Genomic DNA, 18,215 nt, shown 5'->3' on the forward strand with positions numbered 1-18,215 from the left:
GGGGAGTGCTCCCTATAGGGGTCGAACCTATGACCTTGGCGTTATTAGCACCACGCTCTAACCAACTGAGCTAAGAGAGCTTTGATTTTCATCTCGTAGGCATTAAGATGCATCTATCAGAATATTACGATGGTCGGCTAGGGTTAATGTAGGCCATATTTTAACGCAAAAAACAACAGCGAGCCATCACATTGACACCGTCTCTGGCCAAGGATGAACTCGGTGCACGAGCATGCGCCCGAATGGCTACAAATTACCGCTTTCCGTATTCAAATCCAACTGGGGATAACATGAAATCTTTTGTAACCGAGGGACAATGAATACAGATGAGCAATTACCTGGCTTATTGTGGTTGACGGATAGTAGAAAATCATCTGGGTCAATCAGGTAATATGAAAGCTCGAAGTACCTTTTTTGCATGTCATTTCACCCTGTTCTCGTAGTTATCAAAAAGCTCACAAATGAACTGTCCAAGGAGCAATTAGCAGCGGTAACTCCTTGTCCAGAACAATTTTAGGGATCAACGGCCATGCATACTGATGCCCAATCTTGGGTGACGCGAAACGTTGAAGTTCTCTCATCAACCAGTCAGGGTTATCTTCACGCCACATTTGTATTAAACCCATCGCATACCAGCTACATATTTACAACCCTCGTGCCCATCACAAACAACCGCAGTTTCAAATCTTCAAACGCCCACCTTTCTTGACCGAGGAACAGCCTCTACACTACCACCAACCACCGGAACTTTATCTGTCTGCACAGGTACTTTGCGCTGAACAGACCTGCGCTTGGACTCCACCATCCGATTTACCGCGTTGATATATGCCTTTGCAGATGCTACCAAAATATCTTCGTCCGTTCCTTGTCCCTGGAACGTCTCGCGATCTTGAAAGGACGCTGAGGACTCGTCCTCCAGACGTGGCGCTTTTGAAGGACGAACTGCATCCTCGTCCTCATCACTTGCCTCGTGAATTCGAACTACCACTCTTCCCAGCGAGTCTGATCCTTCAGTTACGGCTTTGACTTCATAAGATGCCAGCATGTTTGTGCAACCGATCAGACGGTTGATGGCTGAGAAAATCGCATGTACTGGCCCATGCCCAATGGCCGCATCACAACGTTCCACGCCTTCAGGTGCGTCAGGTGTAGATGCCGCTACCGGGGAAGTTTCGCCATTCTCACCAATTGACCCATTTGAGTTCGTTTTTGTCATGGTTGTGTCAATAATTGTAACGGTTGCGGTGGACAAGACGCCAGATCCGGAGACTACTTGAATTGACTTGAAATGGTAAGTTTCCCTTCCAGAGTCGTGCATGTTAAGCTGATCATCTAGGAGAGCCAACAAATCCTGGTCTGTTACGCCGCGCTTTTTCGTATCCGCCAATTTCTTGAACGCGACGAAAAGCTTCTCAAAGACGGCAGGCTCACTCTTCAAGACATCCTCATACATGGAATTCTGAATCAGCTGTTCCAACCTGGTGCGGAATGCATTTCGTCCAGAGTGCTTGCCCAGCACCAGGGAATTGGAAGGAATGCCGACGACTCCGGGTTCAATAATCTCGTAAGTCGATTTGTTTTTCAGGACACCATCCTGGTGAATGCCAGATTCGTGCGCAAAAGCGTTGGCACCCACAATCGCTTTGTTACCCTGAATTACCATGCCCGTTTTCTTTGTGACTAGCTGGGAAGTATTGTAAATTTGGTATGTATCGATGGTATGGAACACAGGATATGCGGTTGGATGGGTATAGATTGCCATAACGAGTTCTTCCAAGGAAGTGTTGCCTGGTATGATGAATATGGTAAATAAAAAATATTACAGGAGATATTTGCTGAATCCCAATTACATACCAGCACGCTCCCCAATACCATTGATAGTCACTTCCACTTGCCGTGCGCCGTTTGCCACGCCCGCCAACGTGTTGGCAGTCGCAAGACCAAGATCATTGTGGCAATGAGTAGACCATGTGACATTTTTTGCGCCTTCAACATTCTCCACTAGAAACTTTATCATTGCCCCATACTCCTCAGGTGTGTTGTATCCGACTGTGTCCGGAATATTGAGAGTGGTCGCGCCAGCTTTAATCACCTCGCCCAGGACTTGACACAAGAATTCACGATCCGAGCGACCAGCGTCTTCTGGAGAAAACTCTACATCCTTGCATCCCAAAGATTTGGCGTATTTTACTGCAGCGACGGCACGCGCAACGCACTCCTCGCGATTGATTTTAAGCTTGTATTGAAGGTGGATGTCGGAAGTGGCGAGGAAGGTATGAATTCGGTGGGCAGGTGCGTGTTTGACAGCATCGTAAGCACGTTGGATATCAGCTGGAACCGCACGTGCAAGGCCACAGATAACCTTGATATTAGGATTAGCGTACAGTTTGCCATCCAGCCGGTAAGCCATTAACACAACCTACCATTGGCTTGTTACTATGTCTCCCCGCCGTCAAAGGCCCAACCTCTTTTGCTATACGCTCTACAGCCTCAAAATCACCCTGTGAGGCAATTGGAAATCCGGCTTCGCAGACATCGACTCCCAAGCGTGACAGTTGTCTAGCAATCTCGACCTTTTCATGTGCTGTCAAGGTCACACCGGGTGACTGGATAAGTGCGATCAGTACAAGGAAGAAGATGGAGTTGGCCAAAGTTGCAAAAGGTATAGAGCGACTGCGGCGTTATCTCCTACCAGATAAGACTGGAGGGGTCTGCAGGCGTTGCATAAACGTACCTGCTCACCGTCTCGCAGAGTAGTGTCAAAGATGATCAACTTTTCCTTTCCAGAGTTTGTCATTTTGAATGTGAATATATATTTAGAGTGTGGAAAACGACAGAGTCTATGCAGGGAGACGATCGGGAGGGATGCCGTTTGTAAATGCTGTGCGTTGGGAGGGATGAGTGTGTGGAGTTTTTATAGTCCCCGCAAAGGCGGAAAAGCAAATTGCTCGTCGCCAACGGTCCGTGGGTGCCACATCAGCGCTCTGATTGGCGGAAAGAATCTCAATGAAAAAGATCTGATAAGGGAAATGACACATTTATGACTCACACGAATTTGTCACGGCCTTTTGTTTATAATCAGTTTTAGCACACTTGCTTAAAGTATTTGCAAGGCTTTTCTAATTTTACTTACGGATTGTACAGGCAAGTTGATGGGTTAGAGTTCATCAGTACATGTGTATGCAATGAGCAAGGGAAGGGACGGGCTTTGGTTTCTATCGCGTAAGAGTAATGTTATACAGTAACCACGCTCTTGCCAACAATTGTACGTTGGCAAAAATTACAAAATGCATGGAAATCCGTACGATACATACAATGTTTTTGGATTCAAAATTCCCCGTTACAAGGTGCGCAGTTGATGGAATGTGTGTGCTGCCGTCGTTTTCATTTTAGATACCCTCACACGAGCTGACACATCAAATGAAATTCTTCCTATCTCCTTATCTGATAATCATTCTGACCGTTTTTTTTGCGCTTAAAAGCTTGCCCTTTACACAGTTTTGGGCTACACAGGTATCATTGTCGGCTACCTTGAATACCGGAAGCACCGTCCCCCTCCACCGATTGAGATCCCAGACAAGGAAGAAGAGGAATTTGTGAAGCGTTATGTCGCGTGGCGTTTGGAAGAATTGAAAAAGCCAGAATTAGTTAGGAGGCCTTTCGACCCAAAAGCGGCGGGACTTTGATGGATGGCTGAATTGACACTCAGGCCATTGATTTCGACATTGTCACTGGATTTCACGCCAATATATATTACAGATCCGGCGAAAGAAAACAACCCCGAATGCCTAACGGTAGTCCGATCTACACTTCATACTTTTTTGCTATCATGCCTTCAGGAGGCGTAGTTTCCACCGTCTTCTTTCCAACTTCTTCCCAGTTTGTGCTCAAGCATGTACCATTACTTTCAATGTAGCTCTTCATCATTGCACGCCGCACTTCCTCGCTCGAATCCCGGTAGATTTGCTGGAATAGCGCATTCAAAGCTTGTTCCCCTTCAGGCTTTTCTTGTTCAAGAGATTTGGCTACCGCATCCCAGTCGTGTTTCTGGACAGTGATATAGACTCAGTGAAAGTGTTCCTCGGCTGCACTTGGCGGCTAAAATGAGAAAATACCTTCTTAGCGGATGATGGATACGCAGGCCTATCCTGGGCATTCGCCCCTGCAACCGTCGTTACTGGACCAATTTCCTCTCCTTCCAATGTGCCCCATCTCACACCCAGATCTTTCTTTTTGAGCTTGATTTCAATCTTTGTACTCAGAATGGAGTGCTTGCTTTCGCTTGGCACAATTTCATGAGCCAATGGATCCAGTTCCAACGAGTAGTCCCCACCGCTGGGAAGCTTTACGCTTAAGGAAAGTGCGCGCTCAACCAAGACAAGATTAACATCTTCTGATTTAGCATTTTTGACAAAAACTGTGAGGGTAACAAAGTTTTCGTTTTGAAACCATTCATGGCGAATTTTTGAAGGTGGTAGGAACGAAGCAGGTTGCGGAATGCTAGCGGGAGTCGATGTAGACGCGACATTGGAGGAGGGAGCTGGAGCTGAGGTTGACACTGGCTTTGGGACTCCAAAGTAACGGCCCTTAGCAAAAGCAAGGAAAACGAGCTACGCTGACAATAGTGCTTACCTACGGCACCCAATTTTTCACATTTCTCAATCCATCGTTTGACGCCATCTGCGTCCCCAGTCACCCTTCTCGCCTCCAGAAAAGCATCCAAAGCTTCCTGTGCATTGCCCAATTCCAATAAACCCATGCCTCTCCTTATGTGAGCTTTTCCCACAACTTTAGGATCCCCCCCGGCCAGCATGGCAGCTGCTTTTGCATCCTCCACAGCTTCACGAAATTGTTCCAGTTGATGGTAGCATGCCGCACGCTTAAGATATAGATCAGGAGTAGACGGAGAGGTTTCTATTGCGCGCGCATAGAGGGAAAGTGCTTCCTGGTAATCTTCATCGACAAATGCAGTGTTTGCGGCAGAGAGGATGGATGATGTGTCTTCAAGAGTCATTCTTGCTCAATATAAACTATATCCTCTTCGGAATAAGGAAATCAGGCGGCTCTCTGTTTTGTGTGTGCTAAAGTATTTTCAATAAATGTTTTAACAAAGGATCGTAATGAGTGCAATGGAAGAAGATGGAAAATCCTGCTGCATGCGAAAGGAGAGTCTGTCTGCTGGGAGCTTCGGTGACCGCGCCACGCACGTGTCTCTTCAAAACTTCGCGCGTCCGGGACGCGTAGGGAGCGCAGCAGTCGACGACCGGCCCCCTTGCTCCCTTTCCAACGTCTCCAGGCTACTCTGTATTGAAACTGTTATTCGACGGTCGCCAACGCCAGAGGAATTCACTCGTAAGACCTTTTCCGGATTGCCCAACGTCTTGTGTTGCACCTTGGTCTCTCGAAGCCTGCGGACGACTGTGAACAACTACCTGGCCCGTCCCGTGGAACAAGCGAAGACAGATCCGAGTTCAGAGTGCCGTACGAGTAAGCAAGCGTCCACTTTCTCTTAGCTGTGAGCTTGTTTTCTCGGGATAGACAATTAAGTCTTCGGTAGGTACTGCTGGTTTGTTCTGAATATACTTGCAAATTGTTCCATACGTGGTGTTTTAACGCTTTGAACGTGTAGCTCTTATAGGCAATTGCTAGCAACTGTCGAGACCAAGCTAGCATGATTCGTGCGCACGACATGGCCTTCGAAGGTGGCGCTCAGTATCCTTCACTTTCGCACACTACGGTCGGGAGTTCTGGCGCAGGCGCAATCGCTACACCTGCTAATGGCTCTCTCTCGGATACACTTGCCGGAGGGCTTTCAACTCCTTTACCACCACTGTCAAGCTCACATGACTTTCTCCAGTCGTACTTTGGGAATAGCTCTTTGAATCAAATGAGTGGCAGTTCAGGTCCCCCACCGTTCTTACCGTTACAAATTCCTGCGTTATCCCGATTGACTGAAGGCAACTCGATTCTTGGCGTTTCACCCCGTAACATATATAATCAACCCCCTTCACCAAAGAGATTACCAGAAGAAGAATCGGAAGAGGACGAGGGTCATGCAGATGGAGGGTCATCGACTACATCTACCCCGGCACCCGCTCTAAACGGCGAAGGGGAAATATACGCTGCCGTTTATTCCGGAATTCCAGTGTACGAGATGATGTGTAATTCTGTGGCCGTAATGAGGAGAAAGAGTGACGGGTTTCTGAACGCAACGCAGATCTTGAAAGTCGCGGGTGTGGATAAAGGGAAGCGGACTAAGATCTTGGATAAGGAAGTTATGATTGGAGAGCACGAAAAGGTGCAAGGAGGATATGGAAAGTATCAGGGTACATGGTAAGTCGTGATCCTGTCGAGACATAAGGATGAGTGTTACGCGAGACTGTACATAACGCTTTCTGCCATTTCTCTAGGATTCCATTCGAACGAGGCGTGCAACTGGCTGCAATGTACGGAGTGGATGGATTTCTTCGGCCACTCCTGGAATTTGAGCTTCCGGCACCTGGCCGGGCAGATCAGACTCCTACCAAGGAGCAAGTAATGGCTGCTAACCGAGACCTGCTGAAGCGATCCAACTCTTCCAGCTTCAACAAAAGCAAAAGTCGTTCCCACGGAGATGATGGTACTGATACTGCTCAACGCAGGCGAAGAGCGGGGGCTCCAAGCACGAGGGCAAGCAAACGGTTGATGGAGATTGAAAGTTCGGATATCCATGATGACGAGTCTTCAGACAATCCTTTGGCCTCACCAGGTCCCCTTGGCAACTACGCTAAGAAGAGACCAAGAACTGACGCCTATGCCGAGAGTGTTATCGAAACTAATGCGGAAAAGTACCGTGCCATGTTAATGGCAATGTTCGTCCACGAAGATCCACTGTATATACCCGATATGTTGTCGGGCCCTACGCTACCGAATGACCTGGACCTGGATATTGTGATCGATGAGCAGTCCCACACATCATTACATTGGGCCGCCGCACTAGCGCGGATTAATGTTGTACGAGTACTCTTGCAAAAGGGTGCCGACATACGGAGTGTTAACAATGACGGGGAAACGGCGCTGATTAGAGCCGTTCGTGTGACAAATAACTATGACAATCAGACATTTCCTGAGCTTCTCGACCTTTTGCATTCGACTCTCTCGCTAGTGGACGCTAAGAACCGCACCGTCCTGCATCACATCGCCGCCACCGCGGGTCTGGAGGGCCGTGTAGCGGCCAGCCGCTACTACTTGGAGTGTTTGTTGGAATGGGTTGCTCGCCACGGTGGTAACTTCTCATCCTTAGTGGACATACAGGACAGCGCTGGGGACACAGCGCTGAATGTTGCGGCCCGTATCGGGAACAGGAACTTGGTGGAACAATTAATCGATGTCGGTGCTGATGGTACCATTGAGAATCGTGCGGGCCTTAGGCCATCGGATTTCGGGTTTGAGGACGTCCTCGGGTCTAGCAGGGGAGACGGAGGAGTAGAAGGCACAGGCGATACTGGAGAGGCCGAGAAGATTGAAGGAACCAGTCGAGTGGTGTTTCCTAGTATCAGAACCGAAGAGGAGGATGCCGCTCTAGCTCTAAGTGCTGTCGCGAGTGCAACAAAAGGAAGAGAGATTGCTTCGGGTAAGTCTGCTCAGTATCTTCCGCCATTGACATGTTCTAATGTGTAACCATGCATAGCGGTTCAACAAATGGTTGACGAGATGTCATGCACCTTCTCTGCGGAGATGAAAGTCAAAGCAGATCAACTGACGGAAGCCCGAAATCAGCTGCGGCAGGTAACCAAAGAACTCGCCGATGTCCGAAAACAGAATCATATACTGCGCAAAGAAAACCAGATGCTGCCGGAAATGGTGCAACAGATCAAAAATTTGGAGCGGTGCCTCGGAGAAGAAATGGCAAAATGTAATACTGCCACTATTCATGATCAACGGAGTACAGATTCAACGCCTGGAGGAATGGTCACAGGAGGGATAACAGAAACCAAGCAAACCCCACAGGACCCCAACGGAGAATTGGCTGCTCTACGCCGAACCCTTCAAGAAAAGGAGGCTCTAGAACGTTCACTGCGCAGCGAGATCATCCGGTTAAAATCGACATCTGGCAAATCAGAACTGGGCTGCAAAAAAATTATTGCAGCATGTTGCAATGTTCCTGTCGAGAGTGTGGACGAGCTACTGAATCCCCTGTTACAAGCTGTTGAGAGTGACAAGGAAGTGGATATGAGTGCTGTTGCCGGGTTTATGATGGATGTGAAGAGACGAGAGGGAGGACGTTGTTAATTTTGGATAGGTACTATTTATTGTGTGCGAAAAGCGGATTGTACAGTAGTATCCAGAGGTAGGATCAATTGAAACCCATTCTTGCGCTGCTAGGTTTCAGTTTAGGATAGGCGCCTTGCGTTGCACTGGCGATTCTTAATAAATGAATTGTAATTTATTGCTCAATTTGTTCCAATCCACCATCTATATAGCGCCGAACAATGTGTTCGGGAAGGAATGCATCGCCGGCTGCCGGAGTCCTACCTATATTCAAGCCAGTTCCTTTGCTTTTTGCCAGTCGAGATTGTATTGAGCATCTTCTGGCATCTTGAATTCTTACAGCATAGATTGCGATCAAAGGATGCCAAGAACACTATAAGCAAGTTCAGTCTTACCTCGCAACGCTGTCAACAAGTCACTGACATTGTCCCGAACAACTATTAATTCTCTATTAGATGGCTTAATGAACCCGCTTTCGATACTCTTATCAATTAATGCTATCAGCGGGTCGTAGAATCCATTTGTGTTCAGGACACCAATTGGCTTGGAATGGATGTTGAGTTGAGCCCAGGTAATTGCTTCAAACAACTCTTCAAACGTGCCAAATCCGCCCGGAAGTGCAATGAAAGCATTGCAATTTTCTTCCATCTTTTTCTTTCCTATATGGGCAAGTGTGACAGTCAGTATTTGTCCTCCTTTACACTACTCTAAGACGCAAATTCCAGCAACTGAACTTGTATGCATGTCCTAGGGAAGCCCCAAGTTAGAAGAGAGCCAAAGCCGCTGTGCGATGTGCTATTTGAGACACTTTACCGGTACGATGGTGACATCCCCCACGAGGAGCATCCCTTCGAACTGCGTCATGGCCTAGGACGCAACAAATAATAAGATTACAGATCCCTACCTAGCAATGCTAGTTTTGCTCATGAATGCTACCTCTGGTATAATTCCCACTACATTTCCTCCTCCTTCGTGAACAGTCCTAGCGATTATTCCCATGAGACCCTTGTCGCCGCCTCCGTAGACCAGCGCGATTCCATTCTGCCGCATGGCATGGTTGAGCTGCAACGCTTACGGCAATTAAGGTTTGACATGAAAATACCTTGACTAAAGCTTCTCCAAGCTCTTGGGCGGCTTCTACATACTTTTGACTGTTGCCAGTGCTGCTGCCGCAGTAAACACAAATTGCGGTGATCTCCGTTGGCATTGTCGGAGTGGGGGGCTTGCTTGTCCATTAACCTTGCCCAACCAAATCCACGTCACCCAACCAGCTCTCCGGATCCAACCGCACTGTCGGTTAGATGGCTTAGGTGCTTACGTACAAATCAACTGTTCACGTGCGCTTTGGAAACACAACGTCCATTTCAGGCGCCGCTACTTTCGGCTTTGATGGAACCACCATTAGGACAAGGCATCTGTAAATTAACCGCTGGACCTCTTAATCCCTTTTACGGGCAACCATACGGTGTGCATTCATCCAAGTTTACCCTTGCTTGAGTGGCATTACCCCGTCGCGAAACACCGCTGTCAATGACCAGCGAGGCCGGACAAAGGCAGGAATCGCCAACGGAAAAGGAGGTGTGTGCAGCAGCTAAAATCGTTCGGGAAAAATAGCATAGCAAGTACGAGCTTGCGTAAAAGCTACTTTGGTTTTGAGCTTTTTTCAATTCTGAATCTTGCCCAAGCCGTAAATTGCCGCCCAAAACCTATGGGGATGCTGGATATCTAAGGATGAAAATTGAAGGGAATTTCTCCTTTGTATAGATCGGTCAGTTCGATACCGCTTTCAATGACAAACCGCCACATACATCTCCGGCGCAGGAAGAGCCCTCATCTGGAGGTGCACCGGTAGCAGTGGACCTGACCCTCCAAAACAACAGCGCCGCCGATGATTCTGATTCTAATATTGACCGCCCAGAGAACGAAATCCACTCCGACCTTCGCTTTTCTCAGCCAATAGATGAAAATGTAGACGACGACATTGACGCTTCCTCGGTCGGTGCCATGGATGGAGATAACAATTCCGACGTGGACTCAACTGGGCCTATGGAAGAATATTCATCACATGATCCCGACACAAAGAGCCAATTGCAGGATCACACATCTCTCTCCGAAAAAGAATTCGAACCTTCCCCCGTACAAGTAAATATGGAATCTTCAAATCGCACATCACCACCTGTAACGCCACCATCGTCTTCTCCTCGACGGCCGGACTTTCTGGACCGACGGCGGACGTATCAAGGCCCAGGCATATCCCGCCATTCCTCTTTCCCGTCTGTCCAAAGGCATTCCCGCGATGTGTCACCTGTACGAACAGAGTACGGCGGTGAGCAGGAGGCCGACAATGATGACGTGATGTCTGTTCGCTCAACCATGACAACCCATACTCTACGCGCAAACCGACCGCGTCCGGTCACAAAGTCGCAGAAAATCTCCAGTATTCAAAATATCTTCACAGAAAGTCAGAAAATTGCATATGTCGGACTTTGCTACCTCAGCGCCGTGCATAATAAAAAGGCGGATGTGAAAGCATGGAAGAAGGCCAATGAGTCGTACACCAAGTGGGCCGATGGATTTATGGAGCGACTATATGCATATCTGGATATAAAGGAGGAGGGTAAGAGCATCTTACCAGTCGCGCTGGTGAAACTTGCTGCATCGAACGGGGATTAAAGAGATTTCTGTGACCATTTTGCAGAAAGAGTCATGATCAAGAGCCTTGCCGAGCACGGTCTTGTACCCTCCGATCTCTCTAAATCACTCATAGACGATGCCAAAAAGGCGGCACAGATTATCAAAGACCGACAAGAGCGTCGCCAACGCGCCGAACAAGAAGCGCTTGAAAATGGGATTCCCTTTGAGCTGGACGGTATAGAAGATTCTGACGACAACATGGACCCAACAGACATTCGATATACTATTTTGACGCATTTGTTTATCCTGTGCATCGCGGATGGGCGGTATGATGCACGGAGTCGAGCTGTTCTGAGGTCGGTTGCAAACGACTTGGAGGTTCCGTGGCTGGATGTGGTCAAACTGGAAAGAGCAATAGCGGAGCAACTGCGCATTTACGAGGACAGCGAGGAAGTGAAAGGGGACGTGGAAGTGATAGGAAAGAGGAATGTGGCTGATAGTAAAAAACGATGGTTATTTACCGGACTGGCCACTCTTGCTGGCGGTGCTGTTATCGGATTAACCGCCGGATTGGCCGCTCCTCTCATTGCTGGCGGTATTGGGGTGGCCCTGGGAACGTTTGGTGTTACGGGGGCTACTGCCGCTCTTTCGACTACTGGAGCTCTGGCTCTTATTACTACAGGAGGAGTGCTTACCGGTGGAGGTAGGTAGCATTTAGTTACCATACCGTTCAAATCCAAACATCCATACTTCCATTTTTGTAGGCATGGGTGGGTTCAAGATGATGAAACGGACCAAGGGAATCACGCAATTCGAATTTTTGTACATCGAGGACGCGCTAAGGCTCATAGAGGAGAACAAGGAGAAGAGACGAACGGAAAGAAGGAAACGGAGACGAAGGGAGGCGCGCCAAGCACTACAGGACAAGTTGGATCAACAGCGAGTATCAAAAGAGGAGAAAAGAAAAGCGGCGGATGACCAGAATGCGGACGGAAAATCCCCGATACACGAGGCCGGAGAGGGCACAAAGGGTGAAGAGCTGGAAAATGTTGCTGAAATGCCCGAAGAGTTACCACGCTATGAGCCTGCAAACCAGGATAAGCTCAATCGAATCGGACATTGGGTGAGCATTTCGGAAAGCCAGCGAAAGGAACTCGACAAAATGACTGGCGACTCTCCTGGAAAGAGAATCCCTCCGCCTATTCCCAACAGACCAACTGCCGCTGAGCTTGCCAGCGTGGCAGAGCGGGCAGCCACTGTAGACGCCTCCCCGGCAAAATCTGTACCACCGCGTCTCGTTGTATCTACGACAATGGATGCGACTGAAAGCTGCGCCTCGTCTTCGATTCTCACATCTGGGGATGATCTCGGTCTGACACATGATTGGGGACTTGACGAAGGGCTGGGATTATCGGATGGTAGTCATGATGAAGGTGGGATTAATATCTACTCGGAAACCATGTATGGAGCCGGTGGGTTGGATGCAAACGTTTTGGAGAGCACTCTATTATGGGAATCGAGTCCTCAACTCCATAGCGAGAATGAACTCGAGCTGAAAAGTGTACGTAAGATGCCAAGCTTCAATCCTGGGGATCTGGATGATGTGGGAACCATCGACGAAGAAATGGCCGCTGCAATGTTCGACGATCTTCAGTCTACCATCGCCGGTGACGAAGATGATGGAATTCGGTTCAAAGAACCCGAAGGTCCACCGAAAGCAAAGCAAACAAACGTCCTCATAACTATTGCCGGATGGATCACCTATGGTCCCGATGACCACACCCTTCCGTTTTCCACTTTAGAGCATGACGTGCATGGTGATCAATACGCTTTGTGTTGGGAAACAGACGTGCTTCAAGAGCTGGGCAGTGCTTTGAAGTTGTTGGTTGGGGAAGTGGCTAGTTTCCTTGTGCAGCAAGGACTGCAAGCAACTGTATTGTCGACCTTGATGATTGGACTAGCGGGGCCATTATGGGTGATGAAATTGAGTTACTTGGTGGATAATCCATGGGGAAATGGATTGAGCAAAGCAAACAAGGCTGGCAGGGTAAGTTGAGAGACGTGTTTGATTGAAACCCTGTTGGCAGCTGACAAACAGTTCTCCTTTCAGGTTCTTGCCGACACTTTAATGCAAGGCGTGCAAGAAAACCGACCAGTCAGTCTTATTGGATTCTCCTTGGGTGCGCGTGTCATCTTTCACTGCCTTCTCGAATTGGCGTCTCGTGGAGCGTATGGTATTGTTGAGGACGTTTATTTGCTCGGCTGCCCCGTAATGGCGCAGAAAAACGAATGGGAGCAGATTGCCTCCGTCGTAAGCGGCCGTCTTGTTAACGGCTATTCGACCAACGATATGGTGCTCGGCGTCCTATACAGAGCGAGTGTTGCGGTGTGGAACAATGTCGCTGGACTTCGGCCTGTGGAAGGAGTCGCCGGGGTTGAAAATATTCAATTGGACGACGTCATTCAAGGGCATTTGGATTATCGACTGTGCATGCCTAAGATATTGGAAAAGCTCGGATTTTCCGTTACCCGGGACTATTTTGATGATGAGGATGAGGAGGAGGAGAAAGAGCGTATGGAAATCGAGGAAGAAAAGAGAAAGGAGAAGGAAGAAAGACTGCGAGCCAAGGAGGTGAGATTGAAAAAGAAGCAGGAAGAATACGAGGAGAAATTGCGAAAGAAGAAGGAAGAGCAAGAGCGAAAGCAAAAGGAACGGGAAGAGAAGGAAAGGTTGAAAGAGGAAGCTCGCCGTAAAAAGGAGGCGGAAAAGGCCGCAGCAGCGACCTGGGCCGGGAAAGATACAAGCGACAAGGTCAACCGATTAAGTTGGTTCGCGCGGCGTAGTAGCGGCCGTGCAACGCCCACCCCAACACAGGAGAAGGTACCGGACGAGATCGAGCAGTTGATGCAGAACTACTGGATGCCAAGGGAAATCAAAAGCACGCTGCCGCCTTTGGTTATTAAATCGCCCGAAGATGCTGTCATTCCTAAAGAAATCAAGACCACGCTTCCACCGCTTGTAATCTCTAGCGCAGAGATCGATGATGATGGTACAGATGCAGCGAGGTCGACAGGTACAGACGCACCTAAATCGGTAAGGGAAAATGCAGAGGGGAGCCTGCCCGACCTTACCTCGCCACCTCCAAGCTCATGCCCACCGGATGCTCCGGACACAAACGACGACCTAGTCGCGGCGCAAACGGAGCTATATGAAGCAGAGGCTGAGGTTGAAGCAGCCAAGAGGGAAGTTGCCGAAGCAGCGGCGGCAGCCGCTGCTGCAGCAGCCGGGAGTTTGGGATTGAGGGTTACTCTCGAAAATGGAACCGAACTGGAGCAGATTATCATTGCGGCCCAGAAAGACGGTACTGCAGGTGCTGGCGCAGGGGACAAGCTCGACGGAAGAGCTGGTATTGATGGCCATGAGAAGGACGATGATGAATTTACCGACGGGATAACGCCATCATCCCCGTCCTCTCAACCCATCGTCCCCCCAGAAGACGCACAAGATCTAGGCGTATGGCACAAACGTAGTACTGAAAATATACCCGAAGGCTTCCTCGATCCTCAGCCAAAGATTGAACCAAGCCTAAAGAGTCCAGGCGTGCATTCGTTCATGTCCTCATCATCTGACGACTCAAGCGGTAGTGCGTTCGTGGACGCCCGAGAAAATCCATGGGTTGGATAGAATCAATGATGTATGTATTCACAGTGTATCTGTAGCTTAGCGGATGAAATGGGGAATGGGTGGCATGGATTTGATAGAGATGACGCCTATTTTTTTTATCTATATTTTTCTTTTTTTTTGATATCATCCACCTTCTCCGATGCCAAGCTATCCATCTTGCATCGTCCATCTTTGTAATACACGTATCTTTACAGGACAAATCAGTCCACCCTTTCAGTCATGGGACGCGATGCATTTAGTAGGTGGATCAGTAGATATTTCGCTGCTTTCGTGTCTCGTAATATACCACTAATCAGTCTATTCATATGGATGCTACCTTCTAGAGACCTATTTGCCCAATCCAAGTTCAATACCAAAGGCGAGGACGAGCTTCACAAACTCCTTCATGTGGCTGAATGAGATGTGAGAAATATCGTCGCCAGATGTGTGCACATATGGACTCGACTGGTCGAAGGGCGCCTCAAAAGTGAATGTTGCCGGGTAGCCAGCGCGTGTCCAAGATGCGTGGTCTATGGGAATTCAAAGTTCTAAATTCTCCAAAATCGACTATGAAATTAAAGGCGCCATATTGCATACCAGAGCATCCGTATCCACATTTCACATCACCCCAGGGAATGCCGCAATATTCCTTAGCAATGGTTTGCAAGAATTTCCTAAGCGGTTCGTCGATGAAGTCCGTCGCAATTCCAACAATCTCCTTCTTATTCGGCGGTTTGTATCCAGTCATATCTACTTGTATCATACCGACCACCTTGACACCTTCGTCAGCGTACTTGCGAACCACCTTTTGCGACCCAAGAAGCCCGCCTTCCTCGGCAGAATACCAGTGAAATTCAACTGGGCGTGATGGAACGATCCCGTTTTCAAGAATAAGCCGGAAAGCTTCAAATGTAGTGGTAGTACCGGAGCCGTCATCATCAGCGCCGGGTGAGCGGCCCCAGTAAGGGTTCCATTGGTTCACCGAGTCGAGATGCGCACCAATAATCACAATGCCGTCATCTTCCGTGGCGGAAGCGACGGGATTGATGCGAGCAATGACTGAAGATTGTTGCCATGGGTGAGCAAATTGCGTTACCGAGACATTGAGGCCTTTTCCAGCGGCGTTTGCCTTGTTCGCTTCTTCTTGGGCCTGATCAAAGATCCATTCGGAGGCGGCTTTGCCACTAGACGTCTTGTAGTATCTGGTGGTGAATCCCGTCAGCCTAGTGAGAAAGTCTTTCATGTAGGACTCAGATATCTGGTCAATGACTTGTTTCACGATGGATTGTTGCACGGGGGCCTTTGGAAGCTCTTGATAGTTATAATTAGCAGGGTGAGAATAGCATCTCACATATGAAGTCAGACTCACCCGTACGGGAAGTAGACACAAGTCGATCATTTTCAAAATCCAGATCTCCGTCCGTGATATCGATGAACTTCTGACCTTCACGGATGAGGCCAAAAACCTGCCGAGAATATATGCTTGGTTCGGAGAGGGTTACCAAATTTCATAATAAACAAGACCGCACCTCCTCTTCGGTCATCCATTGTGCCTCCGTTTCAGATAAAGATATGAGGCGCTTTTCACTGACATCAGACAAAGGGATCTGGTCTACGGGAGCAGAGGCGGCGGGGTTCAAGGCCAATAGACAGAACGTGGCCGCCGAAAGGAGGAGCGCTTGGGCACGCATGGTGAGCTGGCAAGTAAGGAACAAATGTAGGTAAGCCGAAAGAATCTACACAGCTCAGAGTTCTGACTTACAATCTGCAAGTTAAATGATTTTGACAAAACACCCAACGGAGCGATAGGACGCGCGTGCTTCTCCCCCTGATCACGGGGGGTTGCAAGTTATGACGGTCAATAATCACACTTTCCAGTCACACTTGCAAGATAAACAAAAGGCCAATAAAGCAGATATTTTAACTGCATATCCCATCGATATTTCTATTGGATATTATGTCCAGTATCTTATAAAGGGGACTTATCACAGTCATTGATGGGGTTATATCCATTCTTCGTGATGTTTATTACTTCATCAATGTTAATAGAAAACAAAACATCACACTTTGTATGCATGTTGTTCCCCTTCCCCCTCTTCTCCAATACAGAATCTTGATTCAAGATTGAAACTACTTATACCGCTGTACTAGGACACTGCCGCGATACAGACCCTGCTGGTCCGCCGAATGATTTGTCGCCATCGGATGTTCCCTGTCCTGCAGACTCTGCGGTGCCAGACCCGGATTTAATGGTGGCTTTCCTAGCTGGAGCAGGATTGATGTCGGTCTTGTAGATTCTGTAATTGAAAGCGGAGGAATGGTGAGCCTAAAAGACCATCTTTTGAAATACACAGGAATGATACACACCCGTAAATGATAAAAGCTGAGACAACCACCATCAAGACCGGCGCACAAAAGTTCCACAGCACACAAAAGAGAATAGACAGGGGAGCATAGAGCATTAAGATCTGCCGTTGGCAGGTTGCGTAGGCTACGATGGCAAACACATAGGAAGCGAGGATAGCAATGAGGGTAGCAGTGACGTATAGAAGCTACACCAAGTTTATGAGCCATTGTCAACTGCAATTCACGCAGGCGGGTAGAAACTCACTTTGCGCCTAGCAGCCTCCAAGTTGTCAATGCGCCCTCCTGAGGCTTTTTGTTTCATTTGGGAAATATTTGCAGCTAGGAGTCGGTTGAGCTGGCGACCGAAAAAGCAGAAGGCCAGCATCAGAAAGAAGCTCCAGAGGCTATGAGAAACCAGAACAGTTAAGATATCAGCGGCGCAGCAAGGATGAAGGAAACTCTCAGTCGCTATACTTACGCCCAAATCCAGTAATGAGCTGCTGTCAGCTTCAGCGCCTTGTCCATATTATTGGTGTCAAAGTAATGACCGGCAATGCTACGAGTAGTATCACCGATCAGATGAGTTGACATGTATCCTGATGCTCTTCGCAATTACACATACCCAGCCAACGTGTTAGCGAGAATAGCCGGTAACACAACCATGAGCAAGGTGAAGATATTCATCTGAAGTCCAGAAGGCAGGTATATTTTCGCCATTGTGGGATCATTGATGGTTTCGGGTGTCGCAAAAATTCTGAAGGGAAAAAGTTGACCGGCTGCTATGAGGGCTGGGTAACATGCCAATGCGAGTCCCTATCATATAACTCACATTCCGATGAGATATAAGGCGATACCGCCGTAGCCAAATCCCCATGGCCATTCATGAAATGCCTCCATAATATAACCTTCATTGGAAACTACCCCATATCCCAGGGTGCCCGAAATCATCATAGCGCAAAATACAGTCCGTCCTTTACCGATGAAAAAAGAGCACGTAAATAACGACACTCAAGAATCACCCTATGAGAAGCACGACTTACCTATGATAAATATGGTTACGCTTGCCACATATGCCTCCATCGGACGCGGTTTGAATACCCCATCCTCAAACTTATATATCGGCCGACGTTTTACGATGACCAAGTAGTATAACAACCCAGAATAAACGATAGTTGTGATGACACTGAGGATAAGATTGGCGACGTACAATCCCCAGACAATTTCGCCTTCAGTGCCGTAAATCGAAACCCGCCAGTCGGCAGAGGGATGGAAGGGATTCGTAAGGTAATTCATTCTCGTCGGCAAGTTCTCTAACCTCTAC

General features: G+C 48.3%; 7 protein-coding genes and 1 non-coding gene across 9 annotated transcripts; 3 read left to right on the forward strand and 5 right to left on the reverse strand.

Annotated features, from left to right (window-relative positions):
• Positions 1 to 6: 6 nt before the first annotated feature.
• SPPG_10045 lies at positions 7 to 80 on the reverse strand. The gene has a single exon. It is a non-coding gene; the product is annotated as a tRNA-Ile (tRNA).
• Positions 81 to 513: 433 nt separating this feature from the next.
• Positions 514 to 3,072, reverse strand: SPPG_02119. 2 transcript variants are annotated; one of them, XM_016750424.1, is made up of 5 exons: positions 3,050 to 3,072; positions 2,735 to 2,984; positions 2,424 to 2,606; positions 1,855 to 2,362; positions 514 to 1,788 (listed from the first exon to the last, which is right to left on the reverse strand). In XM_016750424.1, the coding sequence occupies exons 2-5, from the start codon at positions 2,795 to 2,797 to the stop codon at positions 689 to 691; spliced, it is 1,854 nt and encodes a 617-aa protein (XP_016611092.1). In that variant the 5' UTR covers positions 2,798 to 2,984; positions 3,050 to 3,072; the 3' UTR covers positions 514 to 688. The 2 variants fall into 2 exon arrangements, with proteins under 2 accessions (XP_016611092.1, XP_016611093.1); XM_016750425.1 differs by having other exon boundaries at positions 2,693 to 2,984.
• SPPG_08985 (uncharacterized protein) lies at positions 3,067 to 3,766 on the forward strand. Its single transcript, XM_016757136.1, has 2 exons — positions 3,067 to 3,347; positions 3,483 to 3,766. The coding sequence occupies exons 1-2, from the start codon at positions 3,288 to 3,290 to the stop codon at positions 3,684 to 3,686; spliced, it is 264 nt and encodes an 87-aa protein (XP_016611094.1). The 5' UTR covers positions 3,067 to 3,287; the 3' UTR covers positions 3,687 to 3,766.
• SPPG_02120 (co-chaperone SGT1) lies at positions 3,687 to 5,148 on the reverse strand. The gene is made up of 3 exons (XM_016750426.1): positions 4,633 to 5,148; positions 4,116 to 4,570; positions 3,687 to 4,047 (listed from the first exon to the last, which is right to left on the reverse strand). Exons 1-3 carry the CDS (start codon positions 5,012 to 5,014, stop codon positions 3,805 to 3,807), a joined length of 1,080 nt encoding a protein of 359 aa, XP_016611095.1. The 5' UTR covers positions 5,015 to 5,148; the 3' UTR covers positions 3,687 to 3,804.
• Positions 5,149 to 5,264: 116 nt separating this feature from the next.
• Positions 5,265 to 8,436, forward strand: SPPG_08986 (uncharacterized protein). The gene is made up of 4 exons (XM_016757137.1): positions 5,265 to 5,553; positions 5,630 to 6,333; positions 6,411 to 7,612; positions 7,670 to 8,436. Exons 2-4 carry the CDS (start codon positions 5,672 to 5,674, stop codon positions 8,269 to 8,271), a joined length of 2,466 nt encoding a protein of 821 aa, XP_016611096.1. The 5' UTR covers positions 5,265 to 5,553; positions 5,630 to 5,671; the 3' UTR covers positions 8,272 to 8,436.
• SPPG_02123 (TIGR00730 family protein) lies at positions 8,371 to 9,457 on the reverse strand (the record flags this gene model as incomplete). The annotated part of the gene is made up of 6 exons (XM_016750427.1): positions 8,371 to 8,585; positions 8,646 to 8,909; positions 8,985 to 8,997; positions 9,064 to 9,117; positions 9,187 to 9,291; positions 9,353 to 9,457. 6 exons carry the CDS (start codon positions 9,455 to 9,457, stop codon positions 8,521 to 8,523), a joined length of 606 nt encoding a protein of 201 aa, XP_016611097.1. The 3' UTR covers positions 8,371 to 8,520.
• Positions 9,458 to 9,648: 191 nt separating this feature from the next.
• On the forward strand, positions 9,649 to 14,805 carry SPPG_02124 (uncharacterized protein). The gene is made up of 5 exons (XM_016750428.1): positions 9,649 to 9,828; positions 10,015 to 10,867; positions 10,949 to 11,587; positions 11,649 to 12,931; positions 12,995 to 14,805. Exons 1-5 carry the CDS (start codon positions 9,781 to 9,783, stop codon positions 14,567 to 14,569), a joined length of 4,398 nt encoding a protein of 1,465 aa, XP_016611098.1. The 5' UTR covers positions 9,649 to 9,780; the 3' UTR covers positions 14,570 to 14,805.
• SPPG_08987 (uncharacterized protein) lies at positions 14,607 to 18,187 on the reverse strand (the record flags this gene model as incomplete). Its single annotated transcript, XM_016757138.1, has 12 exons — positions 14,607 to 15,078; positions 15,146 to 15,859; positions 15,918 to 16,014; positions 16,078 to 16,245; positions 16,311 to 16,376; positions 16,689 to 16,845; positions 16,916 to 17,100; positions 17,160 to 17,298; positions 17,373 to 17,450; positions 17,517 to 17,648; positions 17,724 to 17,865; positions 17,935 to 18,187. 12 exons carry the CDS (start codon positions 18,185 to 18,187, stop codon positions 14,897 to 14,899), a joined length of 2,313 nt encoding a protein of 770 aa, XP_016611099.1. The 3' UTR covers positions 14,607 to 14,896.
• Between the last annotated feature and the right edge of the window lie 28 nt (positions 18,188 to 18,215).

The sequence above is a fragment of the Spizellomyces punctatus genome, assembly GCF_000182565.1.
Source record: "Spizellomyces punctatus DAOM BR117 chromosome Unknown supercont1.3, whole genome shotgun sequence".
Taxonomy (NCBI): domain Eukaryota; kingdom Fungi; phylum Chytridiomycota; class Chytridiomycetes; order Spizellomycetales; family Spizellomycetaceae; genus Spizellomyces; species Spizellomyces punctatus.